This window comes from Taudactylus pleione, unplaced genomic scaffold (assembly GCF_031769625.1).
Source record: "Taudactylus pleione unplaced genomic scaffold, aTauple2 ptg000535l, whole genome shotgun sequence".
Classification (NCBI taxonomy): Eukaryota; Metazoa; Chordata; class Amphibia; order Anura; family Myobatrachidae; genus Taudactylus; species Taudactylus pleione.
In genome coordinates this window covers 5,694,846-5,715,024 of record NW_028284937.1, presented here as the reverse complement: position 1 = coordinate 5,715,024, position 20,179 = coordinate 5,694,846, and the positions used below count along the sequence as shown (strand labels likewise).

At 44.0% G+C, this 20,179-nt stretch overlaps 1 protein-coding gene across 2 annotated transcripts in view; it reads right to left on the bottom strand.

The window, feature by feature from the left end:
* LOC148501069 (uncharacterized) overlaps window positions 1–20,179 on the bottom strand; it is a 116,250-nt gene that overhangs the window by 13,277 nt on the left and 82,794 nt on the right. The window contains exons 4-5 of one of the 2 annotated variants that reach the window (XM_088450990.1): window positions 19,616–19,921; window positions 1,821–1,862 (exon numbers count right to left, since the gene is read on the bottom strand). In XM_088450990.1, coding sequence (XP_088307116.1) covers window positions 1,821–1,862; window positions 19,616–19,921 — 348 coding nt within the window. The remainder of the gene's footprint in view (window positions 1–1,820; window positions 1,863–19,615; window positions 19,922–20,179) is intronic. The other variant, XM_088450991.1, reaches the window with a different exon arrangement.

The following is a 20,179-nucleotide window of genomic DNA, read 5'->3' as shown; positions in this document are numbered from 1 at the left end:
ATGTGTCAAAGTCAACAATCAAGAGAAGACTTCACAAGAGTGAATATAGAGGGTTCACCACAAGATGTAAACCATTGGTGAGCCACAAAAACAGGAAGACCAGATTAGAGTTTGCCAAACAACATCTAAAAAAGCCATTACAGTTCTGGAACAACATCCTATTGACAGATGAGACAAAGATCAACTTGTACCAGAGTGATGGGAAGAGAAGAGTATGGGGAAGGAAAGGAACTGCTCATGATCCAAAACATACCACCTCATCAGTGAAGCATGGTGGTGGTAGTGTCATGGCGTGGGCATGTATGGCTGCCAATGGAACTGGTTCCCTTGTATTTATTGATGATGTGACTGCTGACAAAAGCAGCAGAATGAATTCTGAAGTGTTTCGGGCAATATTATATGCTCATATTCAGTCAAATGCTTCAGAACTCATTGGACGGCGCTTCACAGTGCAGATGGACAATGACCCGAAGCATACTGCAAAAGCAACCAAAGAGTTTTTTAAGGCTAAAAAGTGAAATGTTATGCAATGGCCAAGTCAATCCCCTGACCTGAATCCGATTGAGCATGCATTTCACTTGATGAAGACAAAACTGAAGGGAAAATGCCCCAAGAACAAGCAGGAACTGAAGACATTTGCAGTAGAGGCCTGGCAGAGCATCACCAGGGATGAGACCCAGCATCTGGTGATGTCTATGCATTCCAGACTTCAGGCTGTAATTGCCTGCAAAGGATTTGCAACAAAGTATTAAAAAGTGAAAGTTAGATTTAGGATTGTTTAGTTTGTCCCATTACTTTTGGCCCCTTAAAAAGTGGGAGGCACATATAGAAACCATTGCAATTCCTGCACCGTTCACCTGATTTGGATGTAATTACCCTCAAATGAAATCTGAAAGTCTGCAGTTAAATCAACCGCAAGGCCAGGAGTGATTTTGGCTCTATCAGAGCCAAAATCACTCCCACTGACATCACTAGTGATGTCAGTGGGGCCGGCTTCTGATGGTAGGTGTTCCCTTGGGAACGCCTCCGTCTGGCAGGCACGCCTACCAAAGGGGGCGTGCTGTCAATCAATATCGACAGCACGCCCCCTTTGATCAGACACTACGAGCGAAGGAAAGTCCTTCGCTCGTCGCGTCTCGCGCATGCGCACGACGGAGCTCCCTCCGTCGTGCGCATGCGCAGTGCAGACCATCGACCCACTTGCGAGCGGACAGCCGCTCGCGAGTGGGTCTGAAAGAGGGCCTTTGTCACTTAGTGAAATTGGCAACCTCCATTCAAAAATGAATTCTTAAAATTGTATTAACATTGTATTAACATGATATTCAAGAATTATAAATACAATTCAAATATTCAGATGTTGTTACTTTATCATTATCATTGAGGAGTTTTAGTTAATTGCTTGATTAATAAAATACATTTTTGAAAGGTTTGCTGTACTATTGTTTTGAAAGGGCCTAGAAAGTAAAGATTTTTGTTGTTAGGTCCGTTGTTTGATCCACTGTTATTTCTTTATATATAAAAAGAAAAATCAATTTAACTTTTTGGAAACAAATGAGTTGATTTTATTTACCACTGGTTTTAATAGAAAGTGGTACTATATTAGATATATAATAAATGAGAGAGTGTACAATGTTTTTACCCGCCGAAAAATATAAAATTTAAAGAAAGAAACAGAATGATAACAATTACCAAATTAAATTTTTATTTTTCAATGTCACGGTTGTAATGAATACTGGTATGAAAACAAATTATGTTGAATGTGCATATTACTGGTAAAAGGAAATAGTGCATACATTTCTCTATGCAAATAGAAAACTTACCCGATAAGTCAGTTGGTGTGGTTTCTGTAGGTGGGTAGTCTCCTGAAAAGAAAAATAAGAATTAGAAACTTTTGAGGATTAATTAACTGGTAAGAAACAATTGAACACAAAATGTTATATTTTAGATTAATAATGTGTATGATAGATATATATATTAATTAAAAGGATTAATATTTATATTTCTGTAGTGTGCATGTGTACCAAAAATATGTATGCATGCGGCTGTATGTACTGTAGATTTTTGAGTATCCTTGACGAGAGAGAGAGAGACTCTCTAACTGTCATTTCATAGACTGTGCTAGATACGAGTGATACTATTGGTAGAAGTGATGGCATGGGGCATGTAGGAGCAGGGAAGTGTAGGCTGAATACAGTAAGAACATTTTCACTTCTAGGCGATGTATTGCTCAATTAATTATGAGGACTGCAGCACTATTTAAACATGTCTAATTGACTGCTTACATATTGACCCATCCAGCACTCTGTTACTATAAACAGAGGGGGCTACAGAGGGCCTGGATCTTTTTCGTGCAGCCAGGTTTATGGTCCTCTGCCATTGATTGCAGTAGTTTCTGCTACAGTTGGGTATAAGAGCTGTCTGATTCTTGGAACTGTTTTTGATTCTGGTTATGGCGGTTGCTTGGTTACAAATTCTTCTCTGTATTGCTATCTGCCCTGGCTCAGAACGTTCTCTGAATTGCTGCATGCCATGACCTTTATTTACATGGCTCTGACTATTCTCTGTATAGCTGTATGTCCTCACATTTTCCTGAACTAGACCATTCTCTAGAGTACTGCCTGTCTTGACCTGTTGTTTTGATATTGTCCTCTCCTTGAATCCTGCTTGGATGCTGAACTCCAGTCTGTCCTGTGCGAGTCTCCAACTTGCCAGAACTCAGTACCATTTAATTAGTCTCCAATATTTATGGTCCATCTCCTATCCCAGAACAAGTCTCTACTATTACATGTATGAAACTTGGGGGACACTAAGTACTTGTGATCACATTTATCCATTAGGGAAAGGCGCTGGTTTAGTTGATGAACACGACTAGCCTGATTCTGGAAGTTCTGTATGGATATTTGGCATCACACAAAAGTATAATGAGACTTTGTCATTTACTACTTTAAACTGGACACATCTTGATATACTTCAGACTCAACAAATGTGAATTAATGTTTTGTTATGTGCATCTTTTCCCTGCATCCGTATAATGGTGCATACAAATGCTCAGATCTGTCAGATGAACGACGAACGATGAACTACGAATGATAAACGACGAACGATTTAGGCGATTTTACCAACGATTTCATGAACTACGAATGATTTTTAACGGTATTAAAATGAATGAAAATCGACCAAATCTGACTGCAAACACATCAGATGTCAGATATCATTATCTGACAAACGGGAACGCGCATCGTTCATCGTTGCAGGGACACGTCAGATTTTCTTTCAGATATGAACGATTGAACAATTTTTAAAATCATCATTGTACAAATCTGAAGGAAAATCTGACCATGTGTATGCACCATAAGAGTCTGTCTCTAATATGTAAATTTACAAAAGAGTAGTTGGATCTAACCCATGAAGGAGCTTAATATGTGATAATCTGGGGCTCACAGGGTCACACAATTACTCTCTTCCCATGTCTTTAGAGAAGCTCCAGTAGAAGTAGAAAATAGAAAATCAGTCCATCTGAAGATGAAATTTATATGAATTTCTTTAAATTCAGGTACAACAAATACATTTGTGAATCAGTCCTCATTCAAGTGACATATGGTGGATTGATTAGCATCAAACTCATTACAGTGTAGCAAATACAGAGGAGACAAACACAATGAAACATCTGCCATCACAAAACCTTATGTAGCCAGGTCATTACTGCATTTTCCTGTTTGTATGAAAGAACTACGGGGGAAATTTATCAGAGCTTGGAGAGAGATAACTGTCATTTTACAGGCTGTGCTTACAAAATGACAGTTAGAAGCTGATTGGTTGGCACTATTGGGTCTATGTACTAACTGGAGATAAGGAGGCAAAACAATAAAGGCAGGGAAAAATTACATACATATCCCTTCTGAATATGTACTAAAGAAGTTTATCTGCATTTTGGCTGTTTGCAACAAGTGAATGTTAGATTTTTGCACTGCCATAGGCAGCGAGAGTCGAGAGTGTGAGTTTTCATTCACCCTCTTCGATAAGATGCGAAGCAGGAGAGGATATTTCTCTGAGGAAAGTAATATTTTAGTACATGCACCCCTTTATCTCTTTCCACTTTATCTCTTATCAAGGATTGATACATCTCCCCTAAACCTCTTATGGGGGGTGGAGAGATGTAGCAAACCTCAGAGAAATATAGAGTGGAGGTTACATATAGCATCCAATCAGCTTGTAGCTGTTATTTATCTAGCACCAGTGGCGTAACTACCATAGGAGCAGTGGGTGCGGCTGCTATGGGGCCCGGACCGACCCAGGGCCCGGCCCAGCCCCTGTCTAGCACAGTCTATAAAATGACAGAAGCTGAATGGTTGCTATGGGCAACTTCTCCACTTTATCTCTCTCTAAGGACACATCTTCCCCATGGTTTTGTTACGATCCGCTACCAGGATTTCTGACAACCTTAGCAGTTTCTAGTCCTGGCTGTTGCTAGGCAGCAGGGAAGCTGTCAGTATTGTGGAAGCATTCAGCTGCAGGCAGTCTACAATCTAGCTCTCAGTGTGTATGCAATTCAGCTGTATTGCAATTAGGAGGGTTGTTGCATTGGTTCCTCTTTCTATTATATTGTATTCACTCCCAGCATTCCCTGCTGGTGATAACTTATACCTTATGTTGCCTCCTGGTCTGTTCCATGTGTATAGTTGTTCTGGTCTCCTGCTCTGCATATGCCCAGCCATGTCTGTTCTGAGTTTATTAATAATAATCAGGCAGTAGAAAGCAAACCAAAACCCACAAGGCACAGGTAGGGACTAAAATAACCAACCTGGAGGGAACTGTGCCCTGTCCAAAAAGGCATGAAGATGACCCATAAATGGAATACCTGAGCACACTAGCTGAGGTCAGGGTCTGCAGTAGGTTGGATAAACAAGATCATAAATCAAAGTCAGGAATGGAGATCGGTCAAGATCACCCAGCTACAGAGAAGTGGAGTGAGCTATATTCATGTAAGCTAGGGACCCTCCTCAGGTACATTGAATATTGTTACAATAAATTTGAATTTGCAATTTAGAAAGTGTTTTTTTTTTAAATTGAATAAGATTTGTTTTTCAGTTCACCTAACCTTCAAATAAATGCCAAAAAGGAATGGTTCAAATGATTTAATATACAGTCCTTATATAAATGTGATAGGATATTTGCTGCTATTTCACTGTAACATACAATGTACATTAAGGTTCAACTTATTTTATTCTTTTAATAAGTTATGCCTCATTTTTACTCAAAATTAATATGTATTATGTGGGAGTACTTAATGCATTCAACATAACCAAATGGGATTACTAAAATAGATATTGAACTAAATTAACTAAAATAAAGTTTATCTGTGAACTATAAAAGCAAAGAAAATACTTAGGGCCTGATTCAGATTTGGGAATAGAGTAAGAAAGAGCAAGCAAGTAACTGTGCATCTTGGTAAAACCATGCTGCACTGCAGATCAGGGGTGCTGAGAGAGGGGGGGGGGGCAGGTATTAATTACCTGGGTCCGGGCCTGTTGGAGGGGCCTGGGTCCAACACCGACACCCCTCCCTCTAACCTGTCAGCTGCTCAGCACATGCCGCTGTTTGCTGGGCTGCAGTGTGAGACCAGGGAGAATGCTCTACTAGATTTGCGCGGGCTGAGGGGCTCAAATCTCCCCCCTCCCAAGTGTGCACTGAAAATAGGTTTTCTTTTTTATAGTAACGAGGCCCAGGCCAGCTCTGTACGGCCCTGCTGCAGGTGGGGCAGATTTTTGGAACTTATGTATCAACGAGTTTTATCACTCAAAATGAGTGGTAAAACTAGCAGTGTATAATAATTGTGCTCCAGCCAATCAGCTCCTAACTGTTTGTTTGAAAAATGACAGTTGGGAGCTGATTGGCACCATTTATCATATGCAGCGAGTTTTAACACTCATTTTGAGTGATAAAACTCGTTGATACATAAGGCCCAAAATGAGGTTTACATTTGGGAGAGATGTATCTGAACTGAAATCTAAACTGCAATGTAAAAATAAAGCTGTTCAGCATTTGTGGGCTACATGCAAAAGCAGCCAGTCTTTACCCCACATGCAAAAAAATATATATATTTGCACCGCTAGCTTTGCCACATGATTTGTCCAGGTACAGAGTAACAGTACTTACTCTATCATACACTATTCCCAAATCTGCATTAGGCCCTTAAACAGCAAAAGCTGGAAAACACCCTATCTTTCATTCACATTAATCACAGCAGACGCAATAAAATTGGGTCTAGGTGGAAACTACAGTAGGTGTACATGACCCTCTTGTTAAAAACCAGTGGACCAGCAAAACAATTTGTGAATTTATGAATATTGTCACTAAACTAAACAGTGGCAGCTGTTTGTGCAAAAGGAGTTTTATGGTGTAACAGTCAATTTTGCAGATGAGGAAGGGTGGTGTTAAAGCAATACAATCTCAATTTATGTAGAAAAAGTAAGGACTGGATTCAGTTAGTCATTGTAATTATTGGCTGTAATTAACCGCGGGCTAATTGGTCGGCCGGGGATATTCAGTTACAACCTGTGGTAAGCCCACAGGCAGCACTTAATACAGATTTCTGTTTGAGCCTGGGGAGGCATGTGTCCTTATCGTGGGTGCTGCAAACACGTTAACCCATAGTTCCAGGTACTTATCCTGGAACCTATGGGTTAACACGCGTTAGCCATAATTTTACTGCGCGAGGAAGAGGGTTTGTAATTGGATAGCTCTGGGAGTAAAAGCCAGAGACTACAACCCTTTATCCTCATGTAGTAAATTACCGTAGCTAAGTGAATCCGGCTTTAAGAGGTTCAAGTTAGAAGTGCAAATAACCAGTTGGACATCTAGTGGTGGGTTTATGGTATCAGTGGTGCAGTGTAGGGCTGGATTATCTTCAAGACTACAGTATATGAGACTGGCCAGGGGTACAAATTAGGAGTGAGCGGGTTCAGATTTCTGAAATCTGAACCCCCCCGATCCGAGTCCGATCCGAGTCAGGCTCGACTTTTCCCGCCTGACTCGGATCTGAAATCGAGGCAAAACGTCATCATCCCGCCTTCCGAGTCTCGCGGGTTTTGGATCCTATATAAGGTACCCGCGTCGGCGCCATTTTCTCACTCGGCTGTGGACAGTGAAGAGGGAGGGTGGGAGTTAGGGCTGGCTGGGCTGTGTAGTGTAGTGTAGTGTAGTGCTGCTGTTGTCCACTACTTCAAAGTCCATAGGGGCTGGCTGTGTTGTGCTGTGCTGCTGTTGTTAATAGGGGCTGTGTCCACTACTTCAAAGTCCTGTGCAGTGTCCCAGTCCTAAAGGGGTGCTGTAGTGTTGTCCAGGGGGTGCTCTGTCCATCAGGGGTGCTCCACCCAAGTGCTAAAAAAATAATATATTTTCTGTGTTTGTGAATTGTGTGCGCAGTAGCCGCACGTGCATCAACAAAGTAGTGCCAAGCGTGCGCCTGTGTCATAAGTAAAGGGCCGGCTGGTTTGACCGTTAAGGGTGCTGTAACCCCCGAAAGTACACTCCAGTCCAAACCAAAAAAAAAATTATTTTCTGTGTTTGTGAATTGTGTGCGCAGTAGCCGCACGTGCATCAACAAAGTAGTGCCAAGCGTGCGCCTGTGTCATAAGTAAAGGGCCGGCTGGCTTGACCGTTAAAGGGTGCTGTAACCCCCAAAGTACACTCCAGTCCAAACCAAAAAAAAAATTATTTTCTGTGTTTGTGAATTGTGTGCGCAGTAGCCGCACGTGCATCAACAAAGTAGTGGCAAGCGTGCGCCTGTGTCATAAGTAAAGGGCCGGCTGGCTTGACCGTTAAAGGGTGCTGTAACCCCCAAAGTACACTCCAAACCAAAAAAATATATATATTTTCTGTGTTTGTGAATTGTGTGCGCAGTAGCCACACGTGCATCAACAAAGGAGCAGCGCCAAGCGTGCGCCTGTGTCCCATAAGTAAAGAGCTGGCTGGCTCATTTCTTAAAGGCTGGTGTAACCCACAAAGTGCACTACTCTCCAGCAAAAATAAAAAAATATTTTCTGTGTTTAGCCGCACGTATGTATCAAATCGATATAACATAAATGGAGGACCAAACTTTCTCCGATAAAAATAAAATAGAGAAAGATCAAGAACCACTTCCTCCTAGTGCTGAAGCTGCTGCCACTAGTCATGACATAGACGATAACATGCCATCAACGTCGTCTGCCAAGGCCGATGCCCAATGTCATAATAGAGGGCACATACAATCCCAAATGACAAAGTTCAGGAAAATGACCTTGAAAAAAACATTTAAATCAGCTGAAGAGAAACGTAAACTTGCCAATATGCCATTTACGACACGGAGTGGCAAGGAACGGCTAAGGTCAATCCCTAGTATGTTCATGACTAGTGGTTCAGCTTCACATGACGATGGAAGCCCTCCTCCCACTAAAAAAATCAAAAGAGTTAAGCTGGCAAAAGCACAGTGAAGAACTGTGCTTTCTAAGAAGATATCACAAATCCCCAAGGAGAGTCCAAGTGTGGTGGTGGTTGCGATGCCTGACCTTCCCAGCACTGGACGGGAAGAGGTGGCTCTTTCCACCATTTGCACGCCCCTTGCAAGTGCTGAAAGGAGCACCCACAGTTCACTTGCTGATATGCAAATTGAAGATGTCACTGTTGAAGTACAACAGGATGAGGATACTGGTGTAGCTGGCGCTGAGGAGGAAGTTGGCGAGGAGGATTCTGATGGTGATGTGGTTTGTTTAAATCAGGCTCCGGGGGAGACAGTTGTTGTCCGTGGGATGAAAAAGCCCATCACGGTCATGCCTGGGCAGAAGACCAAACATTCCACCTCTTTGGTCTGGCAATATTTCTATCCAAATCCGGACAACAACTGTCTTGCCATATGTACCTTATGTAAAGGTGGAATAAGTAGGGGTAGGGACGTTAACCACCTAGGAACATCCTCCCTTATACGGCACCTGCAGCGCGTTCATAATAAGTTACTGTCAAGTTCAAAAACTTTGGCTAAGACCGTAAGCAGTCCAGGGACACCTAAATCCCGTTGTCCTGTTGTATCCAAGCGCCTGCAAACCACACCGTCAACTCCCTCCTCGTCAATTTCCTCCTTAGTCAGGATCGGAAGTAGTCCTGCAGGCCATGTCACTGGCATGACTGACTCTCCTATCCCGGATTCCTCCGGAGGATCCTGCATTGCTAAGCCTACTGCTGCCGCTGCTACTGTTGCTGCTGCTGGGAGTCGTACATCATCCCAGAGAGGAAGTAGGAACACCACTACTTTTACTAAACAATTGACCCGCCAACAGTCCTTAGCGAGGAGGATGAAGTACGACAGCAGTCATCCTGAAGCAAAACGTATAACTGAGGCCTTGACTGCTATGTTGGTGTTAGACGTGCGTCCGGTATCCGCCATTAGTGCAGTGGGATTTAGACAATTGCTGGAGGTAGTGTGTCCCCGGTTCCAAATCCCATCTAGATTCCACTTCACTAGGCAGGCGATACCGAGACTGTACAGAAACGTCAGAAAAAGTGTCCTCAGTGTCCTGAAAAATGCGGTTGTACCCAATGTCCACTTAACCACGGACATGTGGACAAGTGGAACAGGGCAGACTAAGGACTATATGACTGTGACAGCCCACTGGGTAGATGTATCACCTTACGCAGCAACAGCAGCAGCGTCACCAGTTGCAGCATCTCAGAAACGCCAGCTCGTTCCAAGGCAGGCTACGCTGTGTATCACCGGTTTCAGTAAGAGGCACACCGCCGACAACCTCTTAGAGAAACTGAGGGAAATCATCGCCCAGTGGCTTACCCCACTTAGACTCTCCTGGGGATTTGTGATATCTGACGCCACCAATATTGTGCGGGCATTACATCTGGGCAAATTCCAGCACGTCCCATGTTTTGCTCGCACAATAAACTTGGTGGTGCAGAATTTTCTGAAAAGCGACAGGGGCGTGCAGGAGACGCTTTGGGTGGCCCAAAAAATTTCAGGCCACTTTCGCCATTCAGCGACTGCATGCCAAAGACTGGAGCGCCAGCAAACACTCTTGAACCTGCCCCGCCATCACCTGAAGCAAGAGGTTGTGACGCGGTGGAACTCAACCCTCTATACGCTTCAGAGGATGGAGGAGCAGCAAAAGGCCATTCAAGCCTATACATCCACCTATGACATAGGCAAGGGAGGGGGTATGCACCTGACTCAAGCGCAGTGGAGAATGATTTCCGTGTTGTGCAAGGTTCTCCAGCCCTTCGAACTTGCCACACGTGAAGTCAGTTCAGACACTGCCAGCTTGAGTCAGGTCATTCCCCTCATCAGGCTTTTGCAGAAGCAGCTGAAGAAAGTGAAGTTGGGAGCTAAGACGGAGCGATTCCGCTCGGCATGTGGGACTTGTGGATGAAGCCCTTCATTCGCTTTGCCAGGATTCCAGGGTGGTCAATCTGTTGAAATCAGACCACTACATTTTGGCCACCGTGCTCGATCCTAGGTTTAAAGCCTATGTGGTGTCTCTTTTTCCGGCCGACACAAGCCTGCAGAGGTGCAAAGACCTGCTGGTGAATACACTGTCAGCTGAAGCGGAACGTGACACGTCAACAGCTCCTTCTTCATTTTCTCCCGCAACTGGGGCTGCCAGGAAAAAACTTAGGTATCCTAAGCAATAAAAACACTATTGTGAGGTGTTCAGAATAGACTGGAAATGAGTGGAAATTAAGGTTATTGAGGTTAATAATAGCATAGGAGCAGAAAAACCTACAAATTCTGTGATTTTAGCTGTTTTTATGCTTTTTTTCAAAAAAATACAGATCCAAAACACAAAACACGGAAGGGTGGTTTTGGCAAAACCAATCCAGATCCAAAACACGAAGAAAGATCCAGATCCAAAACCAAAACACGAAAAGTGGCCGGTGCACACCCCTAGTACAAATACAAACATGAAGATGTATCCCAGCAATTAATGAAGTTGTCCTGATAGAAGAGAGAACTGTAGTGAAGGCCGAGAAAGCTGCTACCTATAGCCCAAGCCAGCAGTTGTAGATGAGAACCCAATAGTAGAAAAGACTGAAACCAATTCTTAACTATCGAATGTGGAGCAAGAAGCCAATATATGCTCACCAGGAGGCCATGTTTATTCCATCCCCAGTGCCTGCCGTAATGTCACAGAATAAAGCTAGGGTAAGAAAATGTCACCTAAGGGATCCAGACTCTGAAAATCAATGAAGAAGGAAGTGTTCAGAGTGCAAGGCACTAAGCTGCAATTGCAGAATGAGTACAGTACTATGGGGCCTATTCACTAAACCTAAAAATTCGATGGAGATAATTAGGTTTAGAACTCACATGGAGTTCTACCTAATTATAGGTGGAATTCATCATTCCACCTCTCCATAAGTATCTATCCCGAAAAGCTGTCATTTTTGCGATGACAGCTTTTCGGGAAATAGATACTTTTCCCTGCCTACACTACCTTATCGCATCTGGAAACAGTGCTGCGCATGCGCTGTTACATCTGTAAAACCAGCGCATGCGCAGCACTGCCTACAGATAAGGTAAGTTTCGTACCCCCCCGACCCCCTCCGCTCACCTCCCTTATTTTTTTCTTTTTCTAAACTTTCTTGTGCTCTGCTGGGGAGCACACATGTCCGACCAGCCTCCGGAGCCTGAGGACGGAGCAGAGCGCCGGAGGGACTCGTCGGGGGACCTGCACACGCGGATACAGGTAAGTCGATTCAGCTATTCGCCACCTCACAGTGGTGAATAGTAACTGCATCAAATTCCGAAAATTCATAATTTTCGGAATTTGATGAATACCACAATTTCCACATCCCCATACTAATGTATGGGGAGTGTGGAAATTAACGCAGGGGAACTTAGCAAGGAGATATCTGTGATATCTCCTGTGCTAAGGGGCCTATTCATTAAACATAAAAATTCTCTGGAGATAATTAGCTTTAGAACTCTCATGGAGTTCTAGCTAATTATAGGTGGAATTCATCATTCCACCTCTCCATAAGTATCTATTCCGAAAAGCTGTCATTTTTGCGATGACAGCTTTTCGGGAAATAGATACTTTTCCCTGCCTGCTCTACCTTATCGCATCTGGAAACAGTGCTGCACATGCGCTGTTACATCTGTAAAACCAGCGCATGCGCAGCACTGCCTACAGATGCGTTAAGTTTCGTACCCCCCCGATCCCCCCCACCCCCCCTCCGCTCACCTTCCCCCCCCCCGACTTACCTGTCCGCGCAGCAGCCACCGGCTCCATCCTGCTGGTCTGTCATGTGGTTTCCCAGCAAACCACATGACAGATTAGAAAAAAAAAAAACTTTTTTTTTTTTGTCTAAACTTTCTTGTGCTCTGCTGGGGAGCACACATGTCCGACCAGCCTCCGGAGCCTGAGGACGGAGCAGAGCGCTGGAGGGACTCGTCGGGGGACCTGCACATGCGGATACAGGTAAGTTTCACCTGCTATTCGCCACCTCACAGTGGCGAATAGTAACTGCATCAAATTCCGAAAATTTATAATTTTCGGAATTTGATGAATACCATAATTTCCACATCCCCATACTAATGTACTAATGTATGGGGAGTGTGGAAATTAACGCAGGGGAACTTAGCAAGGAGATATCTGTGATATCTCCTGTGCTAAGTGGCTACATGAATACCAAAATAACGTTATTTAAGGAAAATGTCCTTAAAAACGTTATTTCAGTGTTGATGAATAGGCCTCTAAGTCTGCTCATGAATACCAAAATAACGTTATTTAAGGAAAATGTCCTTAAAAACGTTATTTTAGTGTTGATGAATAGGCCTCTAAGTCTGCTCATGAATACCAAAATAACGTTATTTAAGGAAAATGTCCTTAAAAACGTTATTTTAGTGTTGATGAATAGGCCCCTATGAGAGTTGTTGGAGTGCACATTTGCTCTGTGCATGCTCAGAATTATGTGGATCCATGTGTGCCAATTCAGATTTTTGAATTGCTGCCACTTGAAATTTTTTCTAGTGGATTATGATCATATAGGTTTTTTGTCAAGTACAAGGGCTTGTTTAGTATGGCCAGGAAGCTGAGCAATACAGCTAAGATGGCCACAACGTCATAAACGTTTGTGCTGCAGTGCCATCATAGGGAAACATGCCTGATTCAGAGTTGGACACACTAGTGAATTGCATACAGTTGGGCGATGTTTTTTTCTACTGCTCATGCATCTAAGTTGCACAGTGCATATATCCCAAGTGTCTGTGCACAGAGACGAAACAGACAATCGGACGCAGGGTCTGATAATTACAATGGTGGCTCCTTGGAGGTAACTGGGGCATGGCGAAACCAATGTGGGTGTGTCACCATATTTAAATGGGGAAATTACACCTGCACATTAAGGAAAATGCACAGGCTTAAGATGCTGCAAGTGGGCGTCTTGGCTCTTTAAAAATCGGACGCGGCATTATATTAAAGACGCAGATGTGACTGAGGCATAAGACGCAGCCCTGGCTGCATTTGCAACCTTCTCAGAATCAGGCCCAATGTGTGCAAAGTATGTTTAAAAACATGTTATAAGTAATAGTTGTCACTGCTGTGCTCAGGGGCGGATTGGACCACCGGGACAGCGGGCTAGATCCTGCTGGGCCGGTCCCATATACCCCTCTGCCGGACCGGCTGACATCGGCAGCCGGGCCAGGCAAATTTCTATGTGCTGGGTCGGCTGCCATGCTTCCTAGATTTGTGTTCCACTAGGGAACGCAAACAGGAAGCTGTCATCTGCTTCGGCTAGCAAGCACTTCATAGTACCATTAGCCAGGAGCAGCGCTGCACCGATGCGGTAGTGCAGCATAGTGTATGAAGCTGTTGCTCCAGTCAGGGAACAGGCAGAGTGTGGCTGTGTTAGAAGGGGTGGTCCATTTGTGCATAAGACCACCCCTCAGAAGTGCGGGCAGCGGGACATGCCAGTTAGGACTCGGGAGCGGGATTGCCAGGGGAGGAGCGGTTCCTCATCCTCCTCAGCTTCAATTCCCAGCGGTACTCCAGCACGGCCTGTCATCATATATATATGAAAGTTTAATGAATTTCATGAAATTCCTCTTACTAATTTGTACACCCTGCTTTTAGTCTGCTATAGTAATGTTATATACTGTGTGTGTGTATATATATATATATACACACACACACGCACATATATATCATGCCAGTACTCCTCTACACAGTAATGGTACCTGTCCACATGCCCTACTCCTAGATGCTCTCTCTTTCTCTATACATACATACTCCCCCTCAGTGTCCCTGCCCTCACCCTCCCTGTAACTCTCCCTCAGTGTCCCTGCCCTCACCCTCCCTGTAACTCTCTCTGTGTCCCTGCCCTCACCCTCCCTCCAACTCTCCCTCAGTGTCCCTGCCCTCACCCTCCCTGTAACTCTCCCTCAGTGTCCCTGCCCTCACCCTCCCTGTAACTCTCCCTCAGTGTCCGTGCCCTCACTCTCCCTGTAACTCTCCCTCAGTGTCCATGCCCTCACCCTCCCTGTAACTCTCCCTCAGTGTCCGTGCCCTCACCCTCCCTGTAACTCTCCCTCAGTGTCCGTGCCCTCACCCTCCCTGTAACTCTCCCTCAGTGTCCCTGCCTTCATTGTCCCTGTAACTCTCTCTCAGTGTCCCTGTCCTCATCCTCCTTGTAACTCCCCCTCAGTGTCCGTGCCCTCACTCTCCCTGTAACTCCCCCTGTTTCCCTCTTTCACCCTTCCTGTAACTCCCCCTCTGTGTCCCTTCCCTCACGGTAGAGCTTATTTCCCCTTCATGCTAGAAGTGACGTGAGTAAGGGCAGAAGTGCAGTTCCATGCCCATTCAGGCCACCTAAAGAAGACAGTTGTCCCCACCTAAAGAAGAAAGTTGTCCCCTTGCGGGCTCGCTACGCATGCCACGCTTCATTACTCACCCTCTGTCCCTGCCCTCACCCTCCCTTGAATTCCCCCTCGATGTCCCTGCCCTCACACTCCTTGTAACTCACACTGTGCGTCCTTACCCTGCTCATCACCTTACTCTCAATATTCCTGCCACTCATACTCACTGTCACTTACTTTGACCGTCATTGTCCTGTCAGTCACATTCACCTTTGTATCACTCACACTGACCCTCAATGTCCCTACACTCATCAATTACAGTAGTCATGCCAGTCACACTATCACTCAAGCTAAGTACCACACAAACAGCCACAATGTTACTGTCACACACTCACCCTAAAGGTGGCTATCCACTTGCTGACAATGATGGACTGAACGATAAGGTTATTGTTCAGTTGTTCATTATACTGTGCCGTGGATATTGTGCCTACACTGAACAATATGTCGCTCAGTGCAGGCAGCCTCCCTCATCCGCGAACATGCTCCACCTGACGATATCATCATGTTGACCGTCATGTTCGGGAGTTGAGCGATGCCGACAACGACCAGCGGGACCGCGCATCGCTGGTCGTTTCCAGCATATCCACTGCATGATTAATGATCAACTGAACGATAACGAAGTCGTTATCGGTCAATCGTCTATTTATATTGGCAAGTGCATCCGCGGCTTAACACTCACGCTACATAACACACAATCACCATCAATGTTCTCCATCACAAAAAATTAGCAGGAAAGAATGTCAGAACGGAAACAGACACAGACAGAGGGGAGGAGAGCGAGAGGGGGAAAGTGGAAGATGGGAGGAAGAGAGAGAAAGTAATGGGATGAGGGAGAATATTAGAGCAAAAAGGGAAATTGTGGAGGGAGAAAAGAGATATGGGGAAAAGACAGAGCGGAAAGTGAGAGATTAAATAAGAAGGGGGAAGAGGGGAGGAAAAATGGGGCAGGAGAGAGAGAGAGTAGGAAAAAAATAAATTCAGGCAGCACTGGGGAAAACAATAGTTAAAAGAATAAAAAGAAAGCTAGGCAACGCTGGGCATTACATTTAGATTGTGTGTGTGTGTATGTATATATGAATGTTTTTAAATGTTAATTTTTTTGTGGATGTGTATTTTTGGAAGAGTGTATTAGCCCTATCCACACTAAAGTTTCACCCACACACACGAGATTCACTTTGCTTTTTACATAGGACCCAGTGTGAAAGTATCATAAAAACATATTTTTTGCATCCAACTCAGAATCAGGCCCAATGAGAAGGGATCCAGCCCCCCTGAGCAGACTCCACCCCCTCAACAGACCCCACCCCCATTAGGGCTGCTTCCATAAATTTCCCGGGCTGGTTTTCCATCCCAATCCGCCCCTGGAGCAGAGAAGAAGTCCAGGTGCTGTGTGCCAGTAGTAGATATGTATTTTTAATGTATTTTATGCATACAATATTACTAGTCTGGGTATTCAGCTTGTATTGTTACATTCTTACATAGGTAGTCATATAAGTAACCAACAGAGGAAGAAGAGACAGCACTCTGTATCTGAGGCACACTCAAGTCATATATAATGTATATGTGGCCTCAGCAAAAGGTTTACTTGACCAAACACAATTCTTTAGATGGAATACACATCAGGGCAGGAGCATCTTTAGAGAGGAGGGGGTCTTTGTCTACTCCCCATCCGGGGCCCCCTCCTCTCTTCCCGGTGGGCGGCAGCCAACTGACATGGTTGGCCGGCCACCGGAGCATTAGTAGACTCTGGGCACTAGAGTGTGCCCGGAGTCTACTGCATATGCGCAAAACGCCGGAAAAATGGCGTTTAAATATGGGTGCAGGGTGTGCGCCTTGCACCCATTATAGATACTTCCCTGCATCAGGGTTATCATGTGTGTAGAATGTAGGTAGTCATATTATAAGTAAGAGACAACTGGCAATTTAAGAAAACAAATCAGGTTTCTGTGTAATAAGGATGTCTGAGTCTCCTGTAGAACTGATACAGTTTGGTAATTATACTATTATATAAATCAAAAGAGATTATTTAGTTAACTGTGGTATCTTGGCAGAAATGCACCACAGGTGAGTCATCCGCCCTGTTCGGTATTCAGAGGATGAATGGGATTGACCGATTGCTGTCACCTGCAGATCCAGCTTTGGAAGGCATTGTTTCTTGATGTTAAATGTTAAATATGAATATATGTAAAAACATCCTGCAAGATTTGCGAATTAATCATAATTGGTTTAAAAAGGCATGCTCTGATTTACCTCCTGCCAAAGGGCTGGTGTGACCCTGAAATGTGAATGCCATATTGAATATCATGATGTGTGCATCCTTTGAACATCTAGGTGAGTGTAGCATCTGTATGCTGAGAAATTTCTAGTACCTTTTAACTAGAAATGATTGTCTTTTTTAATTGGAGCAACTAAGCCATCTTCCTGTTGTTAAAGATGTCTGCATCTGCTTGTATCCTGTGACTACCAGTTAAGCCCAAAATGCTTATCCATTATATGCCTCTGCTGAGGTTGAGCCCAGTGTTTCCAGGCACACCAACTGCAGCACAGGTCCATAACAAGTGATGAATTAGCTGACACCAGCCAGGAATCTATCCAATCACATTCATACAATTGCATAAGTATGCAGACCTGAAAAATATATAAATAAGACATCATAGACAGATTACTTGTAGGCAGTCAGTCAGGGATAGATGCAAATAATGGATGATATTGATGACAGCTGCAGCATATTGCAAATTGATTGTCATTGGCTGCTTGTGAGCATCCTTAATCCATTAATGACTAGTGTGTTACAGTCAAAAGGATGCTGCATACTACTTGTAGATGGTACTGTAGATGTTGTTTTTTGTTACAGTTCGATGACTTAATAATTTTTCTTACATATTGGCCATATATAACCACACCAAGATTTTCATCAAGGCCCATACTTGTGTTGATGGCACTTTAGTTTTGGGCCTCTTTCTTGTGTTTGCCCCTCAGGCCAAAGGTTGCCAGCCCTCCACTGACTGTACCTGAGTTCTCACTAACATCAAATGATGCTGTAACAGAGGAAACAGCAGAAGGTACTGTAGGGGGTCCTCTGATGACGTGGCCAAGCAGGAGCATCTCCAAGCTGCCTAGTTTTGCAAGAAAAGTCTGACGGACATCACAGCATGGGCAGAATCTGCAGCCACCAATACTGTACATCCACTTGTGTCACAGCCAATATTTGCAATGTGAAGTAAACTGGATGACTGTCTCTAGCAAAAGTCACAGTATTCTATGCAGACTCCATCATATGCAAAAAAGGGACTACCTTCCAGGCGGCCAAAGCCCATATTGCTTGTCAGAAACTAAGCCTTTTTCTTGCTGCGTGACAGGTAGTGCCTACAGCAGATGTACAGCTAGAGCTTTTGCTGGTATTATCAGCAAAATGTGCTAATGCACCAGTATATTTGTTTTCTTTGCAGGGGAGTAACTAGGTATTTGAAGGCCCCATAGCAAACGTTTGTAAGGTCCTCTATTGACAAGGAAGATGGGCCCCCCTCAGCTCTGGGCCCCATTGCAGCTGCACTCTTTGCACCTATGGTAATTCCGCCCATGTTTCTCTGGTCTCTGCTAAGAAGAGCTAGGGGAGTATCTGGCCAAAGACTGTGACAGTTCCTATTGGGCCTACCCAACATTTTTGTTTTTTGTAATAAACTCTAAACCAAATTCAAGCTACTCTTTCAAAAGAAAGAAAAAATAAAACACATCTAAATACAAAACTTACTGCTAATTAAATAAATACAAAAATCCCCTACAGTTTACTTGATCCAACTGAGATGGTGGATAACTGGTTGAATTGGAAATGTAATCTGGTGAATTCTAACAATTTCATCAATTCACTAGTACAGTGGTTCCTAAACTGGGTGCCACAAGACACATGCAGGGGTGCCAAGTGTTGGTGGTCCAGATCCAATTCTAATTATGAAAGCAAACCCAGTGCTGCCAATCATAAAATATGTTACAAACAGAAGTGCAAGTTTGTCCATATGTCTTTCTACGCCCCTGGTTTGGACCATTTGATTCTTTTTATTAAAAAACATTTTTTATGTTATTTTTGCACTTTAAAAGGAGTAGCTTAGGGATGGCCATTGGTGAGGTGTCCATTGATGGCAAAACCATCGGCCATCGACAGTTAGCCATCGATAGTTGATAACTATTAACTAGCTGGAGATATAGGGCCTGATTCAGACCTGCTCGTGAGCACACAGCACTCGCAAGCGGGTCGATGGTCCCTCACTGCGCATGCGCGAGGCCTGGCCAGCGACGGGCACTCCGTCGCTACGGGTCTCGCACCAAAAGGTGGCGGCTGTCGATTTTGATTAACAGCTCGCACCGTTTTGGAGGCGGGCAGGGGGGTGGCTACACATACGGAGGCGTTCCCAAAGGAATGCCTGCCATTTGTGGGAGGCACCACTGACATTACCAGTGAGGGGGCTTGCGACGAACGAGACCCATCGCAACCATCACCCGGCCGCTCGCAAAAGCTGTGGGTGGTCACCAACAGCTTAGCGAGCGGCCAGAAGGCCGCAAAAAAAAAAAAAAAAACACCTTGATTCAGAGCGAGCGCTCTTCAAGAGCATACGGCTCTGAATCAGGCCCATAGAGCCTAGAATAATATTGATGGGTAATATTGTTTCTTTGTAATATTATATATAAATAAAATGATCATATCAAGTTACACATTTGTAATTTACTTACTGACAGATAGTTTGGGTTGCGCAATATTGCTGAGTGGTGATTCTATATAATGTATTTGTGGTTCATTTACTTGCAGCACATAAGAGCAACTGAAGTTTTTCCAATGGGGACGTCTGAACTGCGCACGAAGGGAACCATTTTTAACAAGGACATCTCTAAGACGATTGTTTACTCCATTTGAATGCAGATAGAATTTTTTAACTATAAGGTCCTCAGGAGGATCAGGCGCTGTGCAATTTATGACGATCACTCTCTGATGTTCTGAATCCTCTTCCCAATATGCTGAGATTGTCGGTCCTCTGGGATCTGAAAACAATTTTTTTTGCTGAGTTTCTTATAAAGTAATCGAATAGTATCATCAGAAAATGAGACAATACAAAAAAATATATATTGATTTTATTATCTGGAAATCTGAACTACTTTAATGCTTCATGGCTTGTACTGTCATTGCATATGTAGTAAATATACTGTACAATGTATTCAATATGTAAAAAATATTTATTTTAGAATAATGTTAAGGTGCCCATACACGGGACGATTTTTTACACGATATGGCCAGTTACG